The sequence below is a fragment of the Cynoglossus semilaevis genome, chromosome 14 (assembly GCF_000523025.1).
Source record: "Cynoglossus semilaevis isolate Cse_v1.0 chromosome 14, Cse_v1.0, whole genome shotgun sequence".
NCBI lineage: Eukaryota > Metazoa > Chordata > Actinopteri > Pleuronectiformes > Cynoglossidae > Cynoglossus > Cynoglossus semilaevis.
This window is the reverse complement of record NC_024320.1, coordinates 3,559,284-3,579,958: the sequence shown is the minus strand read 5'-3', so window position 1 is coordinate 3,579,958 and position 20,675 is coordinate 3,559,284. Positions and strand designations below refer to the sequence as shown.

Genomic DNA, 20,675 nt, shown 5'->3' with positions numbered 1-20,675 from the left:
CCAGTTACATTTGTCCATATTGTTTATATTGGTATTTATATTTACATTATAGTTTATCTCAGCACACTTCTGAACATGTATATTTACCATTCGTTTATATTACTGTACCATATTGCATGCTGGTACAGTAATATATCTTTATATTTATTCCATCCTGTTACATTTGTCACTCCATACTGTTTATATTGATATTTACCTTATGGTTTTATATTTAGCACAATTTCTGTTCTGCACTACCTATATTCATATGTAGGTAGACATACTTCAAATGATCACTCATGGCCTACAAGCCAAGTGCCCTTTGTACCGTGTGCTCCGGTTGCCAGGCAACGACATTTCATTGCCAGACTCACTGTTTCCTTGTGGTTCTGTGCAATGAAAATTAAATAAAGTGTAACCCTAAGTCTTTGTACTTGCACAGTTGTACACAGATATAGAGGTATATTTTTGGTTGCCTCAATATCCCAGTCAGTTCAAGATAAGATCTTGGTCGTGATCCGTGATCCACCCCACACCTCACCCCCCACCCCCAATACGTCATGGTGCGTTTTTTTAATAAAAAAAAAAAAAACAACCCAAAAATCAACCCCACTCAGATGCACTACGGCTCCACCTCTCCCTCCGCCAACAACAGTGACAAGATGAGGTAATCCCTGGATGAGGGCTTTAAAAGGCGAGTCAGTATCCCTTGCTCTTAACGCTCTCATCACTTCTGCAAATTCTTGTGTAAGCAGTCTACAAAGGCTCTGATTGCAATGGGCCACAAACCAGCAGAGGCTGTTACCAGGAATGCAGTGGTGAACATGACATGTGTAGAGGAACCGGCTCTGATTCTCATCAGACATTGTCAGGACATGAAGAAGCAGGAGACTCGACTCAGATTTATCACCCTTCTGCTGCTGCTGGGCTGTGGATCACTGTTCCTCTACATCAGCTGTGCTGTGCTCTGGTTCCACAGAGAGCCTGCTGGTACTGAGCACACGGTAAGTTCCTGCTTGTTATTCTGTTTTCTTCTCAGGAATGCGAGTGTTTCTCTCAGTGTTGCAAAACGTTGTAGCACATTTCTGGAAATGATGCAAAACCCAACGACGCAACGACGAAAACTCATCTATGTTTGCTCATGCACCGTAGCCTGTGTTTAACAGATGAATGAACTATCAATGGTTTATGATCTCGGCCTTCACGGGAATTTACACACACTCTCTCTCATTACAATATCGGCGAGTGCTGATGGGGACTGCCCCGGATTCGTTTTTTAAAAACATTTCTTGCAAAAAAGTGCAAACCTTTGACCTCATTTTGACCAGTTACTAGTTTAGTGCAAACCTTGGACCTCATTTTGACCAGTTACTAGTTTACCTGCTGTTAGAACAATACATCTCAAATAGTGGAGCGGTCACCCCTGGGGTCGGGGAGTGAGGTGAATGTTTTGGTTCAGTGGGGTTTCCTCCACTCCTAATACAAAAAACATGTATGCATTGTTATGAAGGAGTCTCAAGAGGACAAGGCCGGAAGATGAGTTAAAAGTTGAGTCACAACCAAGCTGTCCATGGGACGTTAGATGGACCAGATGGTCGAAGCACAAAAAGAGTGAGGGGTCTTTTTGCGAAAGAGTGCGAAGGGTCGGCATACCTTGGTGTCGCAAGATGGACCAGAACATCTGATATCTGAGAGCCAGTGAGGCAGGCCTGACATCTTAGAGATGGACTGGTCCTTTAAACGTGCAGTGACCCAAATGAGGACATCTGTCCCACTCCCTGAAAAGAATTCAAAGGGTGTATAAGACATAAAAAGTCGAAAGATTTTAGTGTGTCTGCAATAACCTTAACGAGTGTTTTTTTTTTTTTTTTTTTTAGACCACTGGTGTGCGGAGCTCAGCCTATTCCAGACAGGAAGGCCCCCCCGAAACCCAGGTCTCTAATAGAGGTACACTTGACTGTTGGTAAACAACAACAATGAAACAGCTATTGAAACTGCTACGTCATATCTCTCATCCTCTCTCCCTCTCTCTCTCTGTCTTTGCAGAAAATAGGCCATTCCACATCTACCTACGTGAGTTGCTTTCACTGCCGTTCAGATAAGATACAACAAGGCTCTCCAGCTCAGCCGTTATATAATGCAAATATAGGAATAGATCACAAGGAGCAGGGAAAGGAAAAGTGCTGAGTGCTGCTTAATGTACTTGTTTAACTACTGGTATACTGTAGTATACTGTGGTATACCTAGTATGCATACACACACGCACACATATATATATATATATATACATTTATATATAAATATATGTATATACTGTATGTCATACTAATTGAATTTAGACTAACAACAGTATACTAAAAATATAAATAATTATTGAGATTGCAATTAACAACACCACACCGACTAATCTACTAACATCCACTGTTCAGGTTTCCTATTTTCACTGACGGTGTGCTGCTACTCATGCTTGTATTTCATCCTATTTGACCTATTCCTGGGTTTTTACTGTTTGTTTTTGCTGCTGTACCGCTGCTTTCCCGAAGTGCTATCTAATCTAATCTAATCTAATCTAATCTAATCTAATCTAATCTAATCTAATCTAATCTAATCTAATCTAATCTAATCTAATCTAATTTCCCGAAGTGCTATCTAATCTAATCTAATCTAATCTATCATACTAATTGAATTTAGACTAACAACAGTATACTAAAAATATAAATAATTATTGAGATTGCAATTAACAACACCACACCGACTAATCTACTAACATCCACTGTTCAGGTTTCCTATTTTCACTGACGGTGTGCTGCTACTCATGCTTGTATTTCATCCTATTTGACCTATTCCTGGGTTTTTACTGTTTGTTTTTGCTGCTGTACCGCTGCTGGAGCCTAAATTTCCCGAAGTGCTATCTAATCGAATCTAATCTAATCTAATCTGATCTAATCTAATCTAATCTAATCTAATCTAATCTAATCTAATCTAATCTAATCTAATCTAATCTAATCTAAACTGCAGAAAGAGCTACAAGTAAGCTAAACAAATGTCTAAAAATGTAAAATGAGTTGATCAACTTGACAGCTGAAAGTCAGCCCATAGCTAAACGCAACAAAAAAAGTTAAACAAGGGAAAATAGAATTAGATAAATATTTATCTGAAAATGTTATAAACAAGTTGGTAATTGCACGAGCGACACGGAAGCATAAAACTGCCGAATCTGACATAACGTGTTTTCCTCTTTGCCCGTCATTCTACAGAGTCTGTACCTTTCAAATGTACGAAGGGTATGCACGACCTGGAATGGAACGAAGACTGCAGTCCGACGTACGACAGCCAAAGACGAGCCATCAAGATCCCTTACGCAGGAGCCTACTTCATTTACACCAGAGTCATGTTGTCCTGCGTAGTCTGTAATTTCAAAAGCTTCAGCATATTTGCCATGGAGGTGGACATTTGGAACAAGAACTCGAATGCAAATCGTCCAATACTTGTCCAGGACAGCATGAACTGTCAGCAGGACGGCTTCAAGAACATCTACATGGGCGAGCTCTTCGACATGTCTGAAGGAGATCACATAACTGTACGGGTTAAGAATGGCACACAGCTGATCAAAACAGCCTTTTTTGGGGCTCATATGATATCTTAGTTGGTATTGCGCAAATGGATGTTGATTAACCATTCAACAGTCAGAGAAATTCCAGGTTTTCTTTCTTTCTTTCTTTTTTTTTTTGCATTTTGCACTTAAACTAAACTAAGTTTATCAAGCGTTCATGTGTTTAACATTAACAATAACTTTAACAATAACTATGTATTTTATTCTTACAATATTTAAAATGTTCCAAATGTATTAAACTTATCTATGCTATTAGAGATAGCTATTTAAATTGCATCTGGAATGTTTGGTATTGGAATTTTGTATTGAGAGCCACATGGTTTATGACGGAAAAGCTGGGGAGCCATCTACATGATGGATGGCTTTTATGCTAACCAGGTCCTGTGAGTTTCTCCTTTTTTAACTAGTTGGTGTCTAGATAAATTAACAGACAGACCTCAAGCTAACTTGCTACTCTCATTGCTGCACTAACTAGGGAGCGTCAAGATGGAACAGTAGATAGATGTTAGACTAACTTAGCCAGATTGTTGGTAGCCTAGAGTTACCGTTCTACTGATAGCCCACTGCAACATATTGTACTGCCACACAGATGCCAGCAAATGCTAACATTAATGGTCTTTTATGTTTCACAGAAAATGGTGGGTATTTTTATTATAATTAAATATATTTATTATATAGTGTTTATACTAACTTGGGTCTGGGTTAGATTTTAGGTTAGATTTTTTAAATACATATTTTATATATTTAGAATGAACCTTTTTATGAATGCAGACATTCATTTTTGGAGACTGACTAAGATGAGATTATTGTCAATAAAGATCAAGATTTCAGTTACTGGTTTCTTTCTGTGTGTTCTGTCTTGTAGGATTGAATTATACTGTACAGACATTTAATACAAAAGCTACATTACAAACATGAAGTAAATTGCCCATATTTATTAAAAACCGAATTTATTGCAACCACTTTTTACGGACAAATCAGAATGTTACGTTGTCTGTATTTTAGTCAGGTTTATGACCAGCCAAAAATTGGTGATTAGTTTTGCTAAAGCACACTCATTAACCACAGCAGAAATATCTTAACCCAGGTCTTGTGTTAGGGTCGTAACTGAGCTGCCTCTAGGTTTAAAATGCATTAAACAACCACGTGCATTTGCTCATTGAAGCCTTTTTTTTTTTTACGTTGTCAGGAGCCTCTGTTTAAAGCAAAACTATAACTGATTTCCCCTAGATGATGGTTCCCTAGATGATGGTTAAAAGTGTTGCATTTATGACTTTCAGTTCCATATGATTTAACACCGTGAACTCTCGGTCGACCCTTCGCCTCTTCCGGGATTCCCCCTCCCATCCCAGGGAGCCAACCCCTCTATTGGAGAAGTGTTGTGTGATAGTGATGTGCCGAAAACGTTATGATGAAATCATATGACATAAGATGACTTTTATCTTCGTCTTTTAGAAGCTGTTAGAAGCTTTAGAACAGGGGGGGGTCAAACTGATTTCCACCAGGGGGCCACATCAGCAACCCTTGAAGGGCCGGCTGTAACTGGAAGACTGTGTAGATCATGAGTCCCTAACCCCCGGTCCGCAGACCAGTACCAGTCCATAGGTCATTTGGTACCGGGCCACAGTGGGACACAGTGGAAAAAATGTACTTCATTTTGACTAATTTACTCCATTCAAAGAAAATCCAGTCATATCCATTTACTTTCTTTATTTAAAGATAATCTGGAATTTTAAAATGATAGGTCCTTCAGACTCTGATACTAACAGAATAGAGTCTAAGTGATTTTTGAATCACCGTACAAATGAAAATCTTGAAAAAAAAAAAAAATGAAACGTGCGTATGTTCGTCAGATTAACTGTGAACTCCCTCCCTTCCAGGCTTCAGTGTCTGTGTGAAACATACCAACACACCGACTCACTGATAACATGAGTCATCCCTGAAAGTGAAAAATAAATAAAGTCAGCTTTGAAAAACAAAAAAAATGATGTAATGCGTTGGTGGGCCATCACTGCTCTGTGAGAATGGCACCTCTCTGTCAACAGGAAAAGTTTAGCTAAAGGCTAAACTGGGCTGAGTCCACATTTGCGCAGGAGGATCGGATTCCTAGCGACACACGAAACGTTCCTCAAAAATAAATCCTCTTGGCAAACATTCCTTTTTTTCTTTTTCTTTTTTCAATTGGCGCTATTTATTTCTGATTTCTTTTCTTTTCAGGTTAAAGTAACTTTATTTTCTTTTTATTCTGTTATGTATTTATTTTATTTTACATTAAATGACATTTTTCCTGCATATGGTTTGATATTAAAAACAAAGTTAAATGGCATTTTGTCGAACTGTCCAAACATAGTTGAGGGCAACTGGACGGAGTAGGTTTTTTTTTTTTTTCCAAAGACGTTTTACCTCTCATCCAAGAGGCTTCTTCAGTTCTGACTGACTACTGGGAAATTCTGTTGTTCAAGAGGTGGTGAAACACATCCTATTCCAAGGAGGACGGGATGTAAAGTCACAAGTTCAGAGGTGTGAATGGGAAGTGATACCATAGCTGAGCCACACCTTTGGCTGGGTGACAACAATGAAACTGTGGTCTTGAACTCAGGAGGACATCATAGGTGGGTGAAAGGTTGGGTCTCAAACCACCTCCTCTATTGAGAGATGGTTTCTCCAGATTGATGGAGAATCTCTCAAACCATCTTTCTTCTGGGCAGTGGTGGCTTAGTGGTTAAAGTAGCGGGCTTGTGTCTGGAAGGCTTCAGGTTGGAGTCCACCAGCTGCCAAGTTACCACTGAGACCGTCCGCACACACTGCTCCCTGGGTGCTTAAAGCTGCCCCCTGTTGACTTTAGTGACGGGTTAAAAGCAGTGGTGTGCTGTGTCACTATGACAAGTAGTTTCACTTTCACTTTCTCTGGCGAGGATATGCATGTCCTCATCCACAAAAGTGTGTCCGTTGTCCTTAAGATGTAGATGAAGGGCCGAGTCCTGCCCTGAGGAGCTGGCTCTCCTGTGTTGTTGCATACCCTTGTACAGGGGTTGGTTGGTTGGTTTCCCCCAATGTAGAGGTCAGGGCAGTCCTCACCAGTCTTTGTCTGGGGGTGTTGGTAGAATGGTTGTACCATCTTTTTTGTGAAACTCCAAAGGGCGGGGCAGAAGGGTTGTGTCGGTTGTGGTGAAAAGGTTTCGGTGGATGTTGTCAATATTTTATTAAGGTGGGTGTGAATGGAGGTGTGGGAAAATAAGGCTCCTCAAACTGGCTGCTCCACCACCTTAGGCTGCTCTGATAATACATTAGTGAATAATCACTGAAGCGTGACTCACTGGCTGATAACACCGATCGGGGGGGCAGCTGGCAGCAATGGTGATTACACCATACACTGCTCAAAGCTGCCCACTGTTCACTTTGGTGATGGGTTAAAAGCAGAGGTCACATTTGGCTGTGGACAAAAATGTGCTGTGTCACCATGACAATTAGTTCACTTGTCACTTTTTTTGTAAAGAACACCCACCTGTGGTTTCGATTTCATTCATTTTTCTTCCCACTTGATACAACTCCGCCCACTGGTACATCAAAGCTAAACTGTTTTATTTTTAGAACGCAGCAGCCACACATGACTCAGAGGAAATCCTTCTGCAGGCCTGACATCACCACACACTAGGGGATTGCCTCCCTAACTGAAGAGCATAATCTGCACGTCCACAACTATGAGCTCATCCTTTCTATGACACACAACCCTGATGTAATCAAGCACTTTTAAACCTGCTCACACATTAGTCTTTTTGTTTCTGCCACAGATATACATTTCCTCAGAAGTGCTGTTTGATGATTGATGTGAACAATACCCACATCTCAGTTAGGATGATAGACATAGCTTTTCTGGGAGTTTTGAGTGACACGCTGCTGAAGCTGGCTCCGCCAGGTGACTTGTGGCTACATGCGGCTTATCACTTAGTCGTCAACAACCGGTTATATTGAGCATGAATTGAACATACTGAGTTAGCTCAGAGCTGATAAAGACCCCAAGATTCAAATGCTGCTAATATCTGGCTAAACAAGCTAATTTAGCATAGCTAAGAGCCTCGCCAAACGAGACGAATTAGCTCAAAAATAAATAAATGAAGATTAAAAGTACTGACACAAGAAACAGCTAAAACATACAGTAAGAGTAACGACACCAAAAATAACTAGGGATAGACAAATTGGACAATTAAGGGACAGTTGCCGTTAAAAGAGCAACCTTGCTAACTGTGGATCAAAATCAAGTCATAAAATGTGTTACTGTTTTAATGTCAAACAAAAAATGAAGAAGACTTTGCCAGCATTACCTGTTGGTTACTTAGTGAAGAGGCTAAAGACATTGCCAAAGTAAATCAGTACATTTTTACCAAAATCGAGCTCCAAAACAACTTCAAAAATATCAACTCTGCAAAAATATACCGACATTCTTAAATTTGATCATGGACCCAGAACCTTGCACAGATCTGGTAAAGTTACACAGAAAACAGTCAACAAAGAGTGGCTACAGTAACTGTAGCTACAGTAGGGTATGATAAGAAAAAGAAAAAACCCCAGATGGTTTGTGTTTAAATTCAAAATGACTAGGAAGTGGACAAAATTGCAAAAATGTTAGTCAAACCAAAAATTCAGGCTAGCACAGAATTTGCGGTAATCCTTGGTTAGATGCACAAACACGATGTTATTTTATTGTTGGGTAGAGGCTGATGTTGCATTTTTCTAATCTATCATGATATTTTGAGCACACACAGGACTACAAGCCCAGTTTTAAGACCAGCCCCTTTTAAATCGGGTTTTTCGACAACTGCTTCTGCATGTGTGTACGCCTAGGAAATAAAAATGACAGCACTGACGGAGCAGAGTGATGAAACTGACGAGAGATCCTAAAAGGTAACGCATTTATATTTATTAATGAAAAAAAACAAAAGATACACAGAGAGATAAGTTTGTGGGTCTTGGAGTCTTTAGACAAAAAAAACAATCGAACAGCACAGGACACACGGAGAAAACATCTGAAAACCAGCAAATCAACGACGACTCGTGTCAGGGCACAACAGCTTCAGCCTGTAAACACTCACTGACAAGTTTGCATAAGCGCTGCTGAGACAGCGTTCAAACTACACTACAACAACTGAGTGGGTGTGTACTTGTGTGTGTGCGTGTAGTCGTTTTCCTATTTTTTTCCCCAACTAGCTAAGCAGTTCAAGATAGGTGACAGGGACTTTCCCCTTTTCATTTCCTCTTTCTCCAATCAACCAATCAGGGTCCATTCCCGGGACGGTGTACACAGTGATGAGCTGTAAAACAGTATGAAAAGGCAGACATAAAGAATATTTTGTCACGTGGATCCAAACTACCGCACTACTGCATGTACCGATTACCTACACATATACATATACTGTACAAATATATACATACTAAAGGTTTAACAGTACAGAAAAGCCACAGTTCAGTACGAACCTCGGTATACACACAGTATATACACATATACACTGTATATATAAGTATATACAGTGTGTGTGTGTATATATGTATATATATACAGTATATACACATGTATGTATATGTATATACACGTGTGTATATATACTGGATGTATATGTACACCATATATACACATGTATGTATATATACGGTATGTATATGTACACCATATATACACATGTATGTACTGTATATATACACCTTATATATACGTATGTATATATACTGTATATATATGTATATATACGTATGTATATATACTGTATATATATGTATATACACGTATGTATATATTCTGTATATATATGTATATACACATGTATGTATTTAAACTGTATGTATATGTATATACACATGTATGTATATATGCTGTATATATGTATATACACATGTATGTATATATGCTGTATATATATGTATATACACATGTATGTATTTAAACTGTATGTATATGTATATACACATGTATGTATATATGCTGTATATATATGTATATACACATGTATGTATTTAAACTGTATGTATATGTATATACTGTATCTGTGCGTGACAAACAATCACCGCTATAGCCCTAATATTTACATATAGATACATATATATATTACAATTGTAATTTTGTTATTAAATAATGAACACACTCTACCTCGTCGGCCAATAGGGAGAGCTCACTGCCATCATGGGCGTCGTAGTCGTACAGGACCTTGGCTTTTCTTGCACCTGTGACCAATGTGGGCATCTGGTCAGAAGCCAAACCCCCAGGGGCCTTAGGGCCAGAAAGAGATGAGCTTGTGTCCCCTGAGGATGAGGGTCCGGAAAGGAAAGCAGATGACACAGGTTTTGGACAGGAGGCAACAGAGGTTTGAGGCGAAGTGGAGGCATTTGAACACCTGTGTGAAGTAAAAATAAAATAATTAACACAATTATGGGGTTAAAAAAAGAAAAAAAAAAGAATCTCCTCCTGTGGCACTTCACATAATAATTGAGTTTAATATAAACATATTAGTTGCAGAATAAAGGCTGTGACCATATGGCAAAGACAAAGAACATGTTAAGTTAACAACAAAACTAACGTTAAAAGCAAGGGGAAAAGACAAGAAAATAAAGTTTGTTAAAAATGTGTTAATAGTTGGTTTTAAATTTCTGTTATTTTTATTCTAGTCCGGTCGTCAATTATCTTGGCTAACGTCACTGATCTGGGCTTACATAGTCTGGGAGTAGCTCCTAAAAACGACTCTCAGCGTGCTACTGTTTATTTGTTTTTGACACCATCACAACTGTGTGCGCGCCTGATCACTGTCATGGTTCACTGGACTGACTCAACTAATTTGCCTCTGTGATGACTTTGTGTTATTACATCAAGTGTACATTTCCAGCTGCCCAAACCCTTGAACAAATCCCACTTGACCATGACCTGGATGACTGAGAATCTTCACAGACATGTTCCCAACATGGTTTACAAGTTTCCATGGTTTTCCTGTTGTTAGAAGTTGATTAAGATTTTATGAGGATTTGGTTTTTTTAACCAAATGAGATCAAATACAACGATGCTTCATTTACAAGAACTAAGCAAAATAGCATTACCAGCTGAAATGGTCTTCTGTGCCCCAATAACTGAAACTGTTAACTTAAAAAAAAAACAGACATTTCTTTACCGAATCACATCTCCATTTAGCTCCTCTTATTAAGTCAAACTGGTCTGGTCTGATTTACCCTGCAATCTGTCAATATAGGTCAAGATAAAAATAAAAAACACTTCTTCCAACGTTCTGTCTTGGTTAAATACAGGCCACAACCAACGTTTTTAGGCGCATGTCGCCACCTGCAAGAGATTTGTAGATTTTTTTTACCCGATTCACGCTGCATTGCACTGCATATATGTACAAAAGATAAAGTGAATATCACAAACTAGCTAAGAGTAAAGTATAAAAGTTAGAATGTTAAAAAAAAAAAAAGGGGGGAAGAACAATGGTTCCTTAAACAGAGGGCAAACAGAAATCAGTCAAGAAGTGACTAATAGACAGGACACCAAATGGTTGGAAATACCAAAAACACAACTTAAAGATGACTAAAGGTCAACACAGAAAGCTAAAGGTTAGCCAACAAAGAGAACACTTCAGGTTTAAGGGTTTGGATTAGGCCAGGCATGGACAAACTAAGGCCCGGGGGCCACACTCTTTTAATCCGGCCCGCCAAACGGTTCCAAATTTATTTATATCATCATTATACTTCTGCCTTTTCCCTGCAATACCCACGTTTCCCCTCTAGATGGCGTAGAAAATGATAAAAGCATTTCATCCTTTATGCATGACTTTTACATTGTCATTTATCTTAGGTCGCACGAACACTTGAATCTGCTCCTGACCTGGCCTCCCTGTTCAATTTTAGGACAATTGTGGTCGCGGGTCAAAACGTTTTACCACGCCTGAATTAGAACCACGATGTCCACCACTGTGCACCACTGTGGACAGAACCTCTGTCAGTCTGTGATTCTGGAGAAGGCTCACCTGTGAAGCTCTCGCTGCAGCTCCTGCATGTAGTGGTGACACTGAGCGTAGTACGTGGCCTGAGCTTCTGCAAAGTCCTGCAAACATCGCAGGTGGTTGAGCTGAGGAGGTCAGAAGAAGAGTTGGAAGGGGAGGCCAGGGAAGGGAAAAAAAGGAAGAGAGAAAGATTTAAATACAAACAGAGAGAAGAAAAGATGTTATTAAAAGAGTAAGATCACCATTACTTTTATGCAGCTCAGTTAAGGCCACTAGTTTGCCTGTGCTCACCAGTTTACACCGCAGCTTGGAAGGAAACAGAAGGACCTACAGCAAAGGGTATCTCAGCAACAGCCCAGCTAAGTGACAATAAACTACAAAGACAGGAAGTCCCAGAAGACTCTGTAACAGGAAATCTTCTGAAGTCCTGACAGGAATTAGTCAAAACTTGCAGAATAAAAAAACACACCTAAACCCATGAGGTGGGTATGACTCAGACTTTAAACCGAATAAAATTGACCAGTGATTTTAAAGGTTTAACTTCCTATTACTCATTTACCCACAAAGGGATATTTCAGAGTTTTGAAAGGTTACAAACGGTGCAGTGGGATTTGGGTGGTGGTCATAGAGACTGCTGCCCCCGCGACCCGGTAATGGATAAGTGGATGAAGATGGATGGATGGATGGATGGATGGATGGATGAATAAATGGACTGAGTATGTAAAGCCAACCAGATCTGACTTTATTTGAAGAAACTTGTGTTTTGAGTGAACTTCACCCCCATTGTCTTTCGATTATTGTTTTACTAGTGAGTTGCGCCCCCCAAATTCCCCCCAAAAAACCCAAATTCCATTCTGATGATCCAATGTTTAGCTGCATTGAACAAAGGAGCAGCTAGTCATGTGTCACCTAGCAACTTGATAGGATCCCTACTGGCCTTGCGCAAGGTGTGGCAATCTGGTGAATCAGAAAAAATGACTTTGCTGACCCTGATGACGTGCTCATGGCTGTTGCACTGGCCACATAACTATTGTAAACCCTACCTAACCCCTATGCCGCACTTCCTCCCAAGCACCCCCACTCGGATGTAATGCAACGCGACCGGACTTACATGCGTGCTGCTAATTCCCTCCAGCAGCAGCCGTGTAACCTCAGCTTGGCGGTCAAACTCCGTTTGGGCAACACGCAGCTCGTGCTCTGCCTGTGAAGGCAAGTTTTAGGAAACGGAAAACACAGTCAGAGAAGTAAAAAGACACACATGTGAACAGACAACTGCACTCACCTTGTCCACCTCCTCACTCAGCAGCTGAAAGAGAAACAGGAAAAAAAATAAGAAACACTGTTAACCCATGGTAGGATGTGCAGGAAACTCCTAATAAAAAAAATCTTATATGTAAAGTCTTTTACATATTACATATTATATGTATATACATATAATATATATACATATATAATGCATATATGTGTATACATATATTATATATATACATATAAATAATATATATATACACTGTACATATATATGTATATACATATATATACATATAAATAATATATATACTGTACATATATATGTATATACATATTATATATATATATACATATACACACAACTTAGCCGGGAAAAAGTCAGTATTTTTAAGGTGAACAAAGCAGAAGTGCTAGTGATTATTCAGTCTTTTTTGCACCGTATACGTCACCTCTTTTTTTCTCTCCATTATACAGCTTTGTACAGTGACGGCTATTCAAATAATTGTGTATCTGCGCCCCCTTGTGGATGTTGTGAATGGAGCACCGTGTTATTCCTAACGGTAGAATAATAATATATAAAAAAGGCCACCTGGCAAAGGTTGTATTATGAATATATTTTTTAATATATGTTTATATTATTGATTTAGAGAAATGATGTATGGGTAGACTAAATTATGTTAGTTAGCTACTAATCCGTTAAATGAAAGAGCCTACAAATAGGTAAGAGTTTGTTCTAAAGGTTTGGATCAATTTACTCCAAAATAACTTAAATACATGAAAGATAAAATGATCGTTAATTGTTGTTTTCATTCAGTTTTTTTTTCCGTTTTGGATAAACAATTTCATTTTCTTTAATGGTGTGATAATTGTTATCATGTCATATTTGCCCTACTTTTTGGATAAATGTTAGAGATTGTTCCACTGCCCCAAATTTAGCTCGGAATCATTCTGACAAGCTAGTACAAAATGTTAGCACATAAGCAAATAAAAAAAAATCAGGAAAAATTACAAAGAATTGAAAAAAATGTACTTGAAAATACATTACAATACCAAATACGTACAATACAATATGTCGGGGATTTAAGAACGATGTTTTTAATCGGACTGTCTGCTTTTAGGAAGGATTTTTCCCGCCTTGAAGTTGTATGTTTAGGTGGTCTGACCTCGAGTCTATTTTGGACGGCTGCATAAAGGATTGTTAATTTGCGCCCCCTTGTGGGAAAATCCAAACCACAGTGAAAACCGCTTTTTTAACTGAGAATCCACATAAACATGAAACCAACAGGTTACTATTGGGCTACAGAGGACTCGGCTGTGTCTACGGAGTACTTTCTACTTCCTACATGTCTACACAAGAGCAACACAGAAGCTACAACCTTCCTCTGCTCCAACACAGCAGCATCTGTGGGTGAATCCCAGCTTTCCCAGCCGCTCTGCAGCTTATTCAATCACACACAAACATTTGTTTAAAATACTGATGAGAACAATACATTTACTAATCTCCTAAAGAGCACTGGCTTTATTAAAAAAAAATATATATATATACTGTATAAATCAGTGGCATGTGCTGTATTTTGTACCTAGCCTTCAGTGATGTGCTGCCTGGGTAAATCCACCCATCTTAAAAAAATATTATTTCGGCTATAGAAGCCTTCGTTATTATGCAGAAATGTGGTATAATGAGTCTTTATATATATATATAGAGAGAGAGAGAGAGAGTCATACATATCTTATATACCCATAATAATGTCACTCCCAAAGCACAATTCAGCCACAGCTGCGAAATACTACACATTAAAAATCACCAATTATAACAAAACATAACAAAATTACATTATTGAAAAAAAGACTGAATGCATTTTACTTTTACTAAAAAGTAAATTTGCTACTTTACTTTACTTACTAATTTACTAAAAAAATCCATCATCCTCCTCTTTTTTCCTTAAGATAAGTTCAATTACTCTGTTGTACAGTACATTCTGTGCTTTACAGTTCTATCTCCATCCACGCTAATGATGAACCTCTAGTCTGTCCTGTTGCAATAATTAATAATTAATCATTTGTGCAATAATTGTGAATAAAAAACTGTATTACTGAGTACTCTATGAAATATATATATACACACATATATAGTATTAAGTTACTGATTCTGATACTGTTTCCTACCAATTCAATGTTACATTAGGAAAACGCTGATGTCATTTAATGCAGTTACTGCGTTTCTACCTTTACTCTGGCGAACAAAGCCACATACTGTATTACGCAAGGGATACGCACATGGGATTTTTATGCAGGTGGGGCCGTAAGACGTTTGCTTGATCGGATAATATTTTAGTAAAAAAAAAATAATACTGGAGTTTATGCACGTGTACAAGTTTCCTTTATGCTCTGACCTACGATTTTTAAGAGCCATGGTTTTACAAAAGCATTGAGTGTGATGGTCCACCAGTAGATCACTACTGTTTCTCCTTCACTGTTGCCTTTGCTTCGCTTCAGTAACAACATATCAAATATAACCCAAAGCAGAAGAGGTCCAAATAAAGCAAACATGCATCGTACTGTAGAATCATGCATCTAAATTAGCATGTTAGCTTCCCTGCAGAGTTTCTCTCTTACCGCTGAGGCACTGGCAGACAGAACATAATTTCTGGGCCTGGTTTCCTGAAAATCGGGTGCAACCTACGAGGAAAAACAGGGGGCAGGGGGGAGGCGTTGTCATGCACTATCACATCGTCATTCGATGGACATAAACGAAAGCACACAGACATAAGGAAAACATGAGCATGTCACAGTGAAAGTGCAGATCACGGTGGACGAGCACTAACATCATGCTAATGTGTCAGCGACCGCACAAAACTCACCGCCGCTTTGGCTTCTGCCAGCTTGGCCTTTTTCAGCCGTGCCTTGCAGATGTCCAGATCAAGTCGACGGTTCTCCAGCAGGCGGCGCTCTTTCTGCAAAAGAGCAAAGGAGAAGAGTTGAATATTTGTTAAAGAACAAATGTCCTAGAATTTAGAACAAGCAGGTGTGAAAACACACAAGGTAGAGAGAGTGTGCGTGCCAGACAGAGCATACTGACTGGTCAGGTAGAGAGAGTGTGCATGCCAGACAGAGCATACTGACTGGTCAGTTTTGCTAAATCGATCAAAGCTTTTAACAGGCAATATCTGTTGTCACAACAGAGCTGAGGTAAGAGTGGCCCAGAATTACAAAAACACAAAACCCACTTTATCTTAGATTGCATGAAAGTGAACCCTTATTTAATAAGAAAATGATATAATGGTGTTCTGTTTCGCTAATGGTATTAAAGTAAAGTCTCTGTCTGTCTGTAAATCATATACAAAGGTATATCACTCAGAGCAACAAGCCTGGAGTGAAGTCCTTCTGTAGGAGGTGGTAACTGACCATCACTAGGAGCTAAGGTGCCAAGATCCTTTAACCTTTTTTTTTTTTGTCTCCCCACATTTATCACAGTTGTGCTAACACGAGCTAATGTTTACAACTGAACAAAAAAAAAAAGAATTAATTGTTTTTAGATAAAATTGACTTCTACAAGTCAACTGTCTCCACAATATCATCGTGACATTTAACAAGTCATACATTTTAAGTTGAAATTTAAGAAAAACAAAAAACGAGTTACCTCAATCCCCCATTTCATTTCAAGTCCATATTAGCTCACAGGAACAGAAGAGGTGCTGGTCTACCGCTGTCAAAATGTTAGTTTGAGTCAGATTAATAAACTAAACTAGACTTCTGAACATAAAAGTCGATGTAGAGAACGCAGAGATGGTCGGTGTAACAGTAAAGGTGGCAAAGTAAAGGGTCAGGACAGAAGCTAACATCTGAAGCTAATGTCTGAGGCTAATGTCTGAAGCTAACATCTGAAGCTAATGTCTGAAGCTAACATCTGAAGCGTCTCCACTAGCAGCCATGTTTTTAAGTAGATTTTCTGCCTCAGGCACAGACCTTGCGTCAGTAAGTCCGTTAGCCACACTTTCAAAAACCCAAACCATCCCTTTACCAGGGAGACAGTGAGTCAGACATACTGCTATGGTTTTCCAGTCTCCCTCCAGGAAGTTGCGCAGAGGAGACAGGAAACCGGCGGCAGCAGTGTGGAGAAACTCTCTCTCTGCTGATCCCAGTCTTTTCTCGTACTCTCCCACTATGACCAGGGTTTTACCTGCAGTCGGCACAAACACACACACACACTCGTCATACACACACATTTGATACCGAGTTATTAAAAGGATGATTGTGCTTTACACTAATACTGTGGCTAACACATGCAGTTAGCTCGTGAGTTAGCTTGTGAAATGGCCTGTAAGAGACGCAAAGAAAAAGTAAATATTTCATTTCCAGCAGCTTGGGTTTCACTGAGAGCTTCACTGACCGTACGGCGTATCTGCTCCAAACTCAGAAGCAGCGTCCAGCATGTAGTGGCCCAGCAGCTCGGCATTGGTGGTCTTGGACGGAAGCTTCTTGTCCAGTTTGTCATATATGAACTCCTCTATTCGAGCACCTGAATGTAAAAAACAAAACAAAAACAATTTTAAAATATAAATGAAATAACACACAAACACAAAGAATATGTTCCAGCAAAGACTCTTAAAGTTAGTGAAAGTGTAATCCTTTGCTTTAGAAAACCAAAAATAATTTTAAAAAACGGATCAAAAACCTTTTAGGAAACACTCTTTAACTGTTACTTTAGATGTTCCCAATGTCCCTGAAGGCATCGCTGTTTGCCAGGTGTCTTCCTGCACAAATTCTCATTAGTAATTTAACAGGAGTCTGAACCACTGAAACCCTGACCTGATTACACAAATGTTTACATGTGCAGTCAAAAGGATGAGTCCTAATTCACCACCTGCTGGTAGTGGGCCGGGAGTGATCGAGTCCAAGTCACCAAAGAAAAGTTTGAGCCAAGACTAGCTGAGGCGCCGGGTTTCAAGTTATGGTCCGAGTCACATTTTAAATTTGCCTCAAAAATGTATTCAGTTTTTAATACATTTTTTAATTTATTATTAAGTCTTAATGAAATAGCTTTATAGCATCATAGCAGCCTCGGTAGAGAGCTACAGAGTGACTGAGTGGATGGTGCTCTAGCCTGGTAGCAACAAGATCTACGGTTCAATTCCTGATGGTAACTGATAGTTTTAACATTTGGAGTATCCATGCAGGTTTAAGTTTATTATTCACTCCACATGGTGTGAATGTGAATTTAAATGATTGTTTTTTTTATTTAGGGATTCCCAACCCCCGGTCTGTGGACCCGTGCCTGTCCGTAGGTCATTTGGTACTGGGCCGCAGTGGGACACAGTGAAAAAAATGTACAGTTTTTTATTTTTTTTTATTTACTTCATTCAAAAAGAATCCAGTCGTTGGTGTGACCTAAAATAAATGACATGAAAAAGTCATGCAAAAAGGCTCATATGCTAAAATGCTAAAATACTTTTATCATTTTCTACGCCATCTATTGGGAAAACGTAGACATTGGAGGGAAAAGGCAGAATTATAATGATAATATAAATAAATTATATAATTTGGAAAGGTTTGGTGGGCTGGATTAAAAAAAGCTGAACGGACCACATCCAGCCCCCGGGCCTTAGTTTACCCATGCCTGGTCTAAAAGATGTTTTATTTAGACATTTGAATGATCCTTCAGTGACAGTGCGGAATTACCAGTCCGCAGTAACGGCTGTTACTGGCCGACCAGTCGTTGGTACAAAAAAGGTTGTGGACCGTTGGTGTAACGGACAAGAGGACTGTCTAACCCCGGGATGTAACCCGCCCCAGTGGTTGAAGATGAATGAGGCTGCACACTATAAATGAGGACACATCTATATCACTCAACTCTGCAGTAAATCAGAGTCACACTTACCCGTGTGGTCAACTGAAGCATGAAAAGGTAAAAGAGCTCATAAGACATCAACACCAAGTGTGGTACATTGACAGTCATGGTGAAATGAAACTGAAGCGCTGAAACTTACTAGGATTGGGCTGCAGGAGCACCTCGGTCTGTCGCAGGATCTTCTCAGTCCAGTTCTTGGTGCTGTCCCCTTTTATGATCAGGTTTTCAAGGTGCTGATCCAGCTCGGTCTTCTCAGCCTGACCCAGCTTCTCCTCTGTAAACTGGGATGGGAACACCAGTCAGAACCAAGGTGCATTTACAGATAAAAGAATGTAAACACATAAAGAGCGTTTGTGAGGTGTTTTTTTTTTTAAATTATTATTATTTACGAACACATAAAGAGCGTTTGTGAGGTGGTTTTTTAAAAAAATTATTATTATTTACAAAAAAACAAAGATCAAAAAAAAAAACAAAGATTTGCATTAATTCTAGATGGGATGGCATTAGGAATTGTCCCGATCCTCCTTGAAAACTGTTGCACTTTGAAATTTGTTTGACGATAAAAACAATCACACAGCAGATTTTAACAAATACAAAAGCCATTATTTGTCTACAACAAGTAGGGAATAATTCGGCATGAAAATGGTCATTCTTAATGTATCTGGTTTTTAAAGAGGCTACGTTGAATTAACAGCCCTCAATCTCGAAAGAGGTGAGTCGCGCGAGTAAAGCAATAAATTATGGATGGGCGCTTGTGTGCCAGCGCTAGTGTGTGCGTGGGTGTGGGTGTGGGGTGTGTGCGTGTGCGGCCCACAGCTCGGCTTCATCAACCAGGATACCGTGTCAAACAGTATGGAGCTCTCTCCCTCTGCTTTTTACCGGAACAGGACGGGTCTTGGAGCAGCGGGGCTCCGGGTTTTCTTACCTGCATCGCCCGGGTAAAGAAAACCCCGGCATCAGAGGCTAATTTCTTCACGTTAAAGTCCATGACGCCGTTTGGTATCCGTGCAGAGGAAAATCCTCCAGATCAGCTGAGATGGTGCAGCGAACTAACGTCGGGAGAGTAATCCTCTTCACGGACGCTCGGAAATCTCCCCACCGCCCTGCGCTTAAAGGGCCTGCAGCACCTGCAGCGTGACCGCCCATTATGGCCGCGCTCCATAATAAACCTCAAATGAGGTGAAAAATACATGGGAATAATCACATTACATTACAAAGATCACTATGTTGCTCATTAGTACAAGAGTACCAATCAGTACCAATCAGGAGCCGCGTTGTGCTGCTTTCTTCATCACACTCTCCCCCCCGTCCCCCCCGTGCACCGAATTCCATAAATTGTATATATCCATCCTAACAATTTAATTCGAATAGGTTTATTCGGTGTTATAAATGCTATTCCAATGTGAATATGTGAAGTGTACCACTGCTGTAATGCTTGAATGATAACAACCTCCAGTCGCTAGGTGGCAGCAACTCATACAGCGGTTTGTATAGATAAAAACGTACATTTTTAATTATTATTTTATATTATGCTCTTGCACATTGGAATCATGCAGACTTACCTAAAAAAAAACAACCTTAAAATTTAAATTATTTTTGTGTGGGCAGGTACAAAATGATCCATTTACAGCAATACGTACGCAATTTTCCTTGAGTTACAATCGCAGCTGTAAAGCATACAAATCTGGCGGATGTTTCAACACAGCTCCACCGTAGATTTGAGATCACAGGGAGTGAAATTCTTCTCTTTTATCCATAGCGGTGACTCTGGGGTTTATGTCATATTTCTTGAGATAATTAGGATTTTAAAGGAGTATTAAGTGACTTGGCTAACTGTCACAAGTCATAACATCAAATATTTGATAGAAAAAATATAATATCTCAATGGAGCCAAGGCAAGAAACTAAAGACCAAACCAAGAGCCATCTACACTGTCGCTTAAATTGCTAAAAGTGTCTGTGAAATACACACCCGTGTGTGTGAACACCTTAACGAAAAACAAGTCAAC

The 20,675-nt window shown here is 39.4% G+C and overlaps 3 protein-coding genes across 5 annotated transcripts in view; 2 read left to right on the top strand and 1 right to left on the bottom strand.

Annotated features, from left to right (window-relative positions):
* LOC103389163 (threonine synthase-like 2) overlaps positions 1-20,675 on the top strand; it is a 649,915-nt gene that overhangs the window by 600,216 nt on the left and 29,024 nt on the right. The gene's annotated exons all lie outside the window — the stretch shown is intronic.
* On the top strand, positions 359-4,426 carry LOC103389186 (uncharacterized). Its single transcript, XM_008324498.3, has 4 exons — positions 359-983; positions 1,857-1,926; positions 2,026-2,052; positions 3,237-4,426. The coding sequence occupies exons 1-4, from the start codon at positions 756-758 to the stop codon at positions 3,623-3,625; spliced, it is 714 nt and encodes a 237-aa protein (XP_008322720.1). The 5' UTR covers positions 359-755; the 3' UTR covers positions 3,626-4,426.
* Positions 8,328-19,783, bottom strand: sh3glb2b (SH3-domain GRB2-like endophilin B2b). 3 transcript variants are annotated; one of them, XM_008324488.3, is made up of 12 exons: positions 19,593-19,781; positions 18,807-18,948; positions 18,698-18,709; positions 17,210-17,338; positions 16,866-16,999; positions 15,681-15,773; positions 15,436-15,498; positions 12,851-12,874; positions 12,680-12,769; positions 11,593-11,693; positions 9,732-9,975; positions 8,328-8,901 (listed from the first exon to the last, which is right to left on the bottom strand). In XM_008324488.3, exons 1-12 carry the CDS (start codon positions 19,653-19,655, stop codon positions 8,794-8,796), a joined length of 1,203 nt encoding a protein of 400 aa, XP_008322710.1. In that variant the 5' UTR covers positions 19,656-19,781; the 3' UTR covers positions 8,328-8,793. The 3 variants fall into 3 exon arrangements, with proteins under 3 accessions (XP_008322710.1, XP_008322712.1, XP_008322711.1); XM_008324490.3 differs by lacking the exon at positions 15,436-15,498 and having other exon boundaries at positions 19,593-19,783; XM_008324489.3 differs by lacking the exon at positions 18,698-18,709 and having other exon boundaries at positions 19,593-19,775.

Coding starts and splice junctions, on each gene's coding strand:
- LOC103389186 (XM_008324498.3), top strand. CDS start 756: ATGGGCCACAAACCAGCAGAGGCTGTTACCAGGAATGCAGTGGTGAAC. Junction 984..1,856: donor CTGCTGGTACTGAGCACACG/GTAAGTTCCTGC, acceptor TTTTTTTTTTAG/ACCACTGGTGTGCGGAGCTC. Junction 2,053..3,236: donor GCCATTCCACATCTACCTAC/GTGAGTTGCTTT, acceptor GTCATTCTACAG/AGTCTGTACCTTTCAAATGT.
- sh3glb2b (XM_008324488.3), bottom strand. CDS start 19,655: ATGGACTTTAACGTGAAGAAATTAGCCTCTGATGCCGGGGTTTTCTTT. Junction 18,949..19,592: donor TCTTTACCCGGGCGATGCAG/GTAAGAAAACCC, acceptor TTCCCATCCCAG/TTTACAGAGGAGAAGCTGGG. Junction 11,694..12,679: donor AGGGAATTAGCAGCACGCAT/GTAAGTCCGGTC, acceptor TGACCTCCTCAG/CTCAACCACCTGCGATGTTT.